The 9,678-nt window shown below is 29.8% G+C and overlaps 1 protein-coding gene across 1 annotated transcript; it reads left to right on the top strand.

Moving 5' to 3' along the window:
- Positions 1 to 2,318: 2,318 nt before the first annotated feature.
- LOC105794413 (MLP-like protein 31) lies at positions 2,319 to 3,220 on the top strand. Its single transcript, XM_012623573.2, has 2 exons — positions 2,319 to 2,556; positions 2,678 to 3,220. Exons 1-2 carry the CDS (start codon positions 2,436 to 2,438, stop codon positions 2,953 to 2,955), a joined length of 399 nt encoding a protein of 132 aa, XP_012479027.1. The 5' UTR covers positions 2,319 to 2,435; the 3' UTR covers positions 2,956 to 3,220.
- The last annotated feature ends 6,458 nt before the right edge of the window (positions 3,221 to 9,678 follow it).

The raw sequence follows: 9,678 nt of genomic DNA, 5'->3' as shown, positions 1-9,678 counted from the left end.
CAATGTTATATGCATCTTAAATTTAACATATTTTGATAATGAAATGTATAATGTTGTGTTTTCTTTAATTTTTCGAATTTTGTCATATTGTCCTTTTATTATTATTATGTTTTTAGTATAATGTCGGTATAATATAATGTTGGTACTATGTTCAGACTTATTTATTTACATAGAATAATTTTTATTTATTAAAATATTAATTTTTATACTCATCAAATTAAATATTGGTTATAGTGGTAAAACATATTATACTCCTAAAAGAATGTAGATTTGAATATTGAAAACAACATAATTGAAAGGAATAGTTATGAATGCTGAACATAAATCATAAAACATGAAAAGTATAAAAAAAGAATCAAATAAATAAATCCTATTATAAAATAAAGAAAGATGGAGATAATAAAGAACAAAGAAAATGTTTTATTCTCATAAGTAATGATTTAGCTATTAGTTGGAGGCATTTGATAAACAATTCAACTAAATCATTTTGTGTGTGAACATGAGCTACAGGATGTTCAACTTTTATCCCAATTGACATGCAATAATCATTGAAAACTTGGGATGTAAACTCACCAGCATTAGCAAGATGAATTGTTTTAATTGCATAATCTGAAATTAATCATTTAAACAAGCAATCTCGAAAACGACAGGTTGCAAGTTGATAACGCACGCGATTATTTTGTAGATGCATCTACCAAAATCATATAATATCAAAAACATCCACATGGTGGATGAATGGCCCTATAGTCATTCTAGAAATGCAAGACATTAAATCTCAACTTTAACTAGTGAGTTTCTAAGAATCAATTTTCATTGAGAACAAGTAACAAATGAGAATTCTTTAAATTAAAGAATCTTTTGGTTCTTTAATGAATGTCCATATGAATTATAAATTAATTTTCGCATCATATATGATCCAGGATGGTCTAATTGGTCACGCCAAGTAGTAAATGCATTTGTATTAGTAAACTTTTAGTTTACTTTAACATGTGTTTCAATTGTACTAAATTGTAACAAATTGATAATTTTATTATCATTTCTTTTAATTTGTATCCACATATAAGTACTATTATGACATTTACTACTGGAAATGTCCAAATCAATGTGAAGTCTATAATGCCACTAAGTCAATAAATATAATTTTCAAATAATTATATGCAATATTCGCTTGTGGAATAGTAAATTTTGTGCTTTTAGATATTAATATATTAGTTCTTCCGGAGCTTTCAACTTATTTTGTACTACCAAATATTGGAATAATATTTGTTTGTTTCAGATCAAATAAGATAAATATTTTCTTTTTATAATGATAGAATTCATTACTACATTCTCATATCTTTCCTCAAAGAATATTAACAAGAACAAAATATTTGGGCATACGCCATATATGTGGCCAAAAATATTTCATGGCACATTGATAACATAAGTTATCTTTACCCTTTGAAGAGTGATCTTGAGAACTTTTATTGTTCTCTTATTTATTACTATGTTCCCACTTTCAGTGGTCCATGAGTATATCTTTTATTTTTTTTATGTTTACATTCACTTCGGGGAATGCAAAAAATCTGGCAGGACAGGGTTTTAAACGCCTCTATTGATTTTTTATTTCATAATCACCTTCGTAAACATACGTGGATTTTAAATCAGAATCTACCTATTCATGTTGTCATGATTATTCTCCAATTACAATAAATAAAACATAGTAAAATATACCTGAAGATCTTTAACATCATCATCATCACCTTGACTATTATCATGATCATCCATTTTGAGATTGAATCTTTCAACATCCTGAAGATTGATTTGTGGGACGACTTCGAAAGATTTTGAAAAAATAGAGAATCATCATGCTGATAACGTGTTATAAAATAAAGAAAGATGGAGAGAATAAATAACAAAGAAAATATGAAAGCAATATTAGAGAATGTACTTTATTAATCAAAGGGATGATTACAATGCTTCATCGAGTCTCTATTTATAGGCATAAGAAGTATAAAAGAAGTATAGATCTAATTCTAATAACTATTAGAATTTAAAGTACATCAAAACTTTATCTTGATCATGATAGACATCCACTTAATAAGATATTCATAATAAATCCAACATTTATTATTTTAAATATTCGTGAATGAATTTTAAATAAAATCAAACTTTTATGTTTCTAGTTCAAAGAAGATTCAATAAGGAAACCAATTGTGTAAAACTAAATATGTGGCGAATGACAATTAGTTAATGAATAGGAAATTGAGTGGTATCAATTGGAGAGGATTATTGCCTTAGACAATGAACGCAGTCTATAAATATTGTCTAGCCTAAACATCAAACAAACTACTCCCACATCAAACATTGTTAGTGAAACAATGGCATCTTCAGCTCTGACAGGTAAGATTGAGGCAGATGTAGAGATTAAGGCTTCTCCTGGGTAGTTCCATGAAATGTTCACCCACAAACCGCACCATGTGCACCATACTTGCTATGACAAGATTCAAGGATGCGATTTACTTGAAGGTGAATGGGGAAAAGTCGGTACCATTATCAGTTGGCGTTATGTGCATGGTATGATAAATGAACATAGCAAACCCAGAAATCTTCTCAAGCTTTTTGCTTGATTTCTTTCTCTTTTTATCTGTTAATTTTAATAGCAATATCCTATAACAAAACAATATTGTTTGTTCAGACGGAAAGGCTAAAGTTTCAAAGCAGCTAGTTGAAGCGATAGATCCTAGTAAGAACTTGACCACTTTCAGAGAGATAGAAGGAGATCAACTGAAAGAGTATAAGAGCTTTGTAGCCACGCTTCAAGCCTCGCCTAAGAACAAGGGTAGTGGCAGCATAGTGCACTGGACTGTGGAATACGAGAAACTGCACCACGGGATTGCACATCCCGAGACTCTGTTGCAATTCTTGGTGGATGCCTCCAAGGACATTGATGCTCACCTCACCCAACCAAACTAAAGGATCGATTAAGAACATCCTATGTCCGTACTGCTATACTACTACTACTACCTGAAGCAGTACTAATCTAATTAAGAATAAAATGACAGCCACCTTTCTTCTTTGTTTCAATTCGAATATGTATACACGTTTGGATCAATATGCTGTCAAAGAGAGGGAGCTTTATTTTCTTAGTATTTGTTGTTTAATTATGTACCAGGTTGAATGTACGAACCATGTGCTTGTGTGTTATATTTTATAATATAAAAGTATGGTTTGGTTACAATTTTTGTTAGAATTTTATTGATATTTTGATAATATAAAACTAAAACTTACCCATATCATGAAATATATGTACTAATCTTCAACATTTCAGTATTTTCATTTAACACTAAAAATTATAACTTTATAGTCGAAGAAAAAGGCAAATTGCATTTACTCAGGTTTGAAAGAGCATTTCAACGGAGAGAATGATAAACGAGATTGTATCCATTGATTTTAGCAACAATCACGTCAATTATTTTAATGCTGAAATGTTGTCTCATGCAGTTGAAAATTAGTGAAACTGAATTTCATGGTGTGCTTCTTTTAAACTATGATCAAATAGGAGTATAGTAATGATAGCATATTAATAAGCATGTCAAAGGTACTATCACAGCATACATACATTTACAAAAATAGGAAACATATACATTATATACTGGCACAAGACTTTAAGCTTAGGCACATGTATTACAAACACACAGAATTATGTATAACATGCATATTATATAATTATAATGATAAAAGTCATCCACCACATGTTCAAGATGAAGAGATATATATAGCAAACAGCACGCCCCAATACTCACTATCTACGGCCTACACGTTGAGGAAAACAATTAGGTTGATCTATATTATATTTTATATCACTTCATAAATCAACATAAGTAACCTTAAATCTTTGCATGAAACTTGTATCTTTATGATATATTAACACCATGTTTTGAAACTTTTGCCCTTGCATGAAAATTCATTTGCTGTAATCATTTTAAACCATCACGTTATACAAGATCACAGAAAAGTTCTCTTTAACATCGAAAAGAAAACGGAATACAAAAACCCTTTTATTTTTTAAATAAAAATAAAAATAAAAAGCTAATATCATGTTTTCTTAAGATGAAAATGTCAAACATTAAAATTTTTGCACAAAAATGTAACAATTAAATATAGCATATTTTATTAAATACACATAATACGCTAATAGAAAATTAATTATACATACAAGTCAACTCGAATCCGCACTTTGAAAAATCTCAGTTTAGATTTTGGAGGCTAAAATTATATTATCTTGGTGGCCAAAATTTTATATAATATTATTAAGGGATCCTTTTGTAAGACCTTTTTATATTATTATAATCTTAATTTTAAAATGTATATTAATGATAACTATAAAGTCTTTTCATACATCACGACACCAAATCTCTAAGAAAGTAACTCAGATTTTCAAACTTTAATAGTAAACATCGTTATAATAAAGATATTAAACTAAATTAGTTTTGATAACTCATGAGTTTTTCTGTAAATTGATCAAGTTTTCTTCTAAGAATAAACCAATGTTTTAATTAACTGTTTTAAAACTCCGATAATTTTACCAAATCATTTTGATAACCGATATAATCTCCTGATTCGAATGTAACTTCTAGACAGAATTGAAGAGGTTACAACTATAAACTTTTTCATACATCCACCAAATCCCTATGACAACATCTATTTATTTTGTATGTAGAAAATGTTGAATTAATTTGCTGGACAGCATTGCCCCACTCTTTGTCAGATATTGTAGATCTGCTCTATTATTAGATATCGATATTCTAAATTATGGCTAACGTGATGTGTGATCTATTTTCATATTTCTTCGATGATGATAGTAGCATCTTATGGGAGGGAATTATTTACTTTTGAATGAAGTTAAATATATTTTACATATATTTTTTATAATTAATATTTTAATAATTTAATCCTAAAAAAGTAAATATGTGCTTTTCTAAAGAGTTATCTCCGTCTCCATTTAAATCTCTAATCTGTTAAAATTTTCTCTAGATTTGCAGTCAATTCATCTGCCTCTAATTATCTCTTCGCATTTTTCCTTAATTTTTAATAATCATAATTAATATACATATATTTCTACGTAATTAAATAAGTAATTACTTCATTGAAACCGGATCTTTGCCTCTCATTCCCCCATTTTGATTTCCTTTTGTATATTTTTTCGTTAAATTAGGGAGCTTTTGTTCTCAATGTTATGATCTATCTATATTCTTTGTTTAATTGATTATAAATTTTTGCTATTTTAATGAAGATTTGTCATTTTCAGGTGTAATAATTAGTGCGAAAGGTGTTTTCAAAAGAAGATAATTGAAGTGTTTTCTCATTAGGGAAACAAGTTTACTAGTAAAAACTATTTCTATTTCTGGTTTCCTGTCGGGGAAAGGAAATTTTTTTTTTTTTTGTTAATAGTATTTTGCGTTATATTTTTTATGTACAAAAATTTGAAAAGGAATGAACAGAGTTAGCCAATTTCCTCAAAGTTTCCTCCCTAAGTCGAAGAAGTCCTAATAATCTAAGACTGGGTGGTTTTTCTTTCTGTTTTGTTTCCTTCATTTATGCTTTTGATCCCCCGTTTATAGGAAAGAAAAGAAGAGAGATTGAATGGAAAGTGTAATATGACGAGGGTTGGCTTTATCTGGAATTCTCTCTTGGATTGTAGTTACTTGTTATTTCGATGTAACAAAAAAGATTAGATCTTTGTTGCAACTTTGGGTGTCTTACAATGTTGTCTTTGGCACTTCAATCATCCTCAATATCTAGGTTTGGACCAAAATAAACAAAATCCATATTCTCATTTTTCTTATTTCTTTCATCTTTTGTATTCTTTTTTCCTCTTTAAGTTTTTCTGATTATACTAAGAAAGAAAAGAATTTTTGTTAGTGATGAGCTCTTAGTTTCTTTTTTTTTTCTCCTTTTAATTAATACCCTGATAAAATTTATGATGCATTTTATCTTGTTCATGCACTTTAACTTTGAACCTTTTGCTTTGAATTGTAAATTTGGTTTGCTATGAACTTCAAAATTGAGGCATTTTAGGTAATGTGCGTGTGTATTTGTGGTTCATAGTATGTCATTTGAAGTATAAACAATCCTCCCTGGGATAAAAATAATAATGGCACAATATGGTGATTTAGCAGAATAGTTGGTATAATGGGGATCAATTAGAATGACAAATGGTATAAAATAACAGAGGTAATGTAATTGATAAAGAATTACCTACGTTCCCTCTTTGCAATTGTATGCTCTAAAATAAAAATATAAGCCTAGTCAATTGTTATGGGAGATGCTAGTGTCACGGGCCAAAGTGCAAAGCCTGTGACCATGGCACAAGATGTGCCCCATGGAGGTCTATTGATTAGATGGGGAAATTTAGCCCACGAGAACTGGCCTGATTCAAAGAACTGTTAGAGAAGCCCGTCAAATTGAAGCCTGGTTGGCCCGATAATGAAGATATGACAACTTAGGCTATTTTTAGTAAGTAGGGGAATCATATCTTGTAGATTTGATTTGATATGATGTAATCTTGTAAATCCCTAAAATCAAAGGATAGGCTAATCTCGTCCATCAATGTAATTTAATCTTGACCGTCGGTTTTGGGAGAGCCCAAATATAAATAGAGAGCCTCCCCCTCATTTGTAACTCATCCATTGTATGTTGAATTCTTAACAGTAATAGAGTTATTTGAGCATTTACTCAAACACTTTGTGTGCGCTCTTTCTGTTGCTCTTTGTAGCTTCTTTTAGCATAAATCACTTCCGCTCTTTGACTTGGTGACTTGGGGCCTTGGAGCAGTTCTTAAGGAATCCTCACTTGAGTAAAGGCTGACTTAGGGGAGTTTGGACGAACGAATTGCCTAAGGTTGGACGAACGAATCGCCTAAGGCCACACGGATCGCGAGACGAAAGATCTAGCCCCGTGACACTGGATAGTCTTGTCATTGTTAAATATAAGACATTCTAGTATTATAAGTTTAAATACCAATTCTAAAGTTGAGGTAAAAAGGAAGTATTAATTACGCTAGATCGAGTCATATTAAAATGATATTTGGTATTTAGAAACATGCACTGTCATCATTATCCTTATATGTAACACATGAAATATATCAATTGAAACCCATTAAATTCTAATAAATATCTTTCTTGTAGGGTTCTGTAGCAGCAATTTATGCACTGCTAGGTGTACATCTCATACTTTAAACATATAAAAAGAATTTAATTGAAACTCATAAAAATGATTAATTGTGACTTATCAAACATGCAATATTCACTTTCTTCAAACTTTCACATTGTTATTTAATATTTTGTTCTCTTTAACCTAATTTTCTTGGGATTCTGTCATGCTTGTGCACATAAAAAATGTTTTATTTTTGAAATGTTTTTTTTTATTTACCAATTCTCTTTTTTTAGAGTGGGAGAAATCATTACAGCTTATTGGCATTCTTGGCCTTGGTAAGTTGTTTCACCTGATTTAAATTGTTTTGGCCAAAGTCTGTCTTTGATATTGATTTCCTTGTTTGTGAAAGTTGAAACTAACTTTAACATTTTGGATATTTTGAATGTTATGTTTTAAAAAAAAAAATACAGAAGTTTTAGTTAAACTTGAACTCAATGCATTTTATGTGCATAACCTTGTGAAAGTTGAAACTAACTTCAACATTTTGGATCTTTTGAATTCATGTTTTAAAAGACAATACAAAAGTTTTAGTTAAACTTGAACTCACTGCATTTTATGTGCATAAACTTTCAACCTAACAATTTAAAGCTTCAACCTTGGTATTTACTATTTTAATCATAATCCTAGCATTTCATCAATAACTGGAATTTAAAGAAAATTTGTAGAAATTCCTCATAGATAGATAGTATTTTTGTACAAACCTAAAATTTCTTAATCCTGATAGCACCTTCGATCTTAATTTTGGTTCAACATTATTTGATTCAAACAAAAGTTGTTCAAAGTGAAAAAGTGAAATTTATAAACTCATTTCATGATGCTCTAAATTGGGTTCTTCCATTGAGTTTCCAATATCCTAAGGCATAGGTACAATCCAATGGTATAATATAAAATGAGCATTCAAGTTATACTTATACACAATGATTCAAGTTGTATGAGATTATAAGTAATAGAAAATAATGAAGGAGAAAGTCACTAATATAATAGAATAGAAAGTGGTAAACATAAGAGATGAGAATACCATGGAATAAAGTGAAGTGAGTAGGATGTCCTTGTTGAGAACCTGCGTCCATTCATAAAAAACAAAATAGTTTGAACAACATTCCATTGTAAATTGAAGTAAAGTGTGGACATAAGTATCTAGTGTCTGACATAGCATATCTAAATATATAAGATAAAAAATCATGTTTATGTAGACATGAATTTTTGTTTACAATAGCAAAATGAACAAACCATTATGTTTTGATTTTAGGGAACTCCTGATTCCTACATCCAACAAACATCATGTTTTGAGATTAATTTATACTATGATTTGAAGATATCTAACACTTTAATATCTTATAGTAATGGCTTGTTTGCCTTTAATAGTACAAAGTGAGCGGCAAAAAAGAATTGGTCTTGCATCGACAGTATGGCTGCAAATGTATACAGTTGCGAGTTGGTTCTTAGTTACATTGGGTGTCGTCTCTAGTCTACATACTTATAAACCAAGGATTAGATCATATATTTTAGATTTTTATGGACAACGAGATTATGTGAAAAGACTTGTATATGCTAGTGACGAGACCTATATTGAACAAGTTAGGATGAATAGAGTTACCTTTTTTAGACTATGTGAGATGTTACAAACTTTAGGGGATTGAAGTTTTCAAGGAACATGCTTGTTGATGAGCAAGTGACAATGTTCTTACATATCATTTCTCATCATCTTAAAAATCAAGTTATCAAGTATCACTTTAATAGGCCTGGGGAAATCATTAGCGATCATTTCACAATGTTTTAAATGTTTTCATACGTTTACAATATGTGTTATTTAAAAAGGAAAAGCCAATTATAGCTAATTCTACAGACCTAAGGTGGAAATGATTTAAGGTATTGGAGTGAGTTCTATATATAGTTTGTACATAATTCACTTGATTTAGATTTAAATTTAAATATAGTATCCTACCTGAGATTTTTAAACTACTTTTTGTAGAATTGCTTAGGTGCTTTAGATGGAACCCACATCAAGATTAGGGTTCCAAAACTTGATAAACTTTGATATCGAACGTGAAAATGTGACATAAAAACAAATATGTTAGGTGTTTGTACACCAAATATGCATTTTATTTATGTTCTTCTTGGTTGGGAAGGTTTTGTTACTAATGGATGGGTTCTTCAAGATGTCGTTAGTAGGAGATATGGACTAAAAGTTCCTCATGGTAAAATGCAGAATTGGAGGAATTTGAATTAATTTTGAATATCATACTATTTTGGGAAAGTTAACCATGATAAATATTTTTTATTCTTTTTTTATAGGTTGTTATTATTTAGTTGATGCTAGTTACACAAACTGTGAGGGAAATTTTATGTCTTTTAGAGGACAAAGATATCATTTGAATGAGTGGCGTCACAGTTACCAACCAAGTACTTAAGAAGAATTTTTTAATATGAAACATGCTTCAGCACGCAATGTTATTGAAAGATGTTTTGGGTTATTAAACT

Source organism: Gossypium raimondii, unplaced genomic scaffold (genome assembly GCF_025698545.1).
Source record: "Gossypium raimondii isolate GPD5lz unplaced genomic scaffold, ASM2569854v1 Contig00255, whole genome shotgun sequence".
In the NCBI taxonomy this organism is placed as follows: domain Eukaryota; kingdom Viridiplantae; phylum Streptophyta; class Magnoliopsida; order Malvales; family Malvaceae; genus Gossypium; species Gossypium raimondii.
The sequence above is the reverse complement of the archived record's forward strand: the minus strand, read 5'-3'. Positions and strand labels throughout refer to the sequence as shown.

Excerpts from the sequence above, each read along its gene's own strand:
- LOC105794413 (XM_012623573.2), top strand. The coding sequence starts at position 2,436 with ATGTTCACCCACAAACCGCACCATGTGCACCATACTTGCTATGACAAG. Across the intron at positions 2,557-2,677 it reads CAGTTGGCGTTATGTGCATG|ACGGAAAGGCTAAAGTTTCA; the intron begins GTATGATAAATG and ends TTGTTTGTTCAG.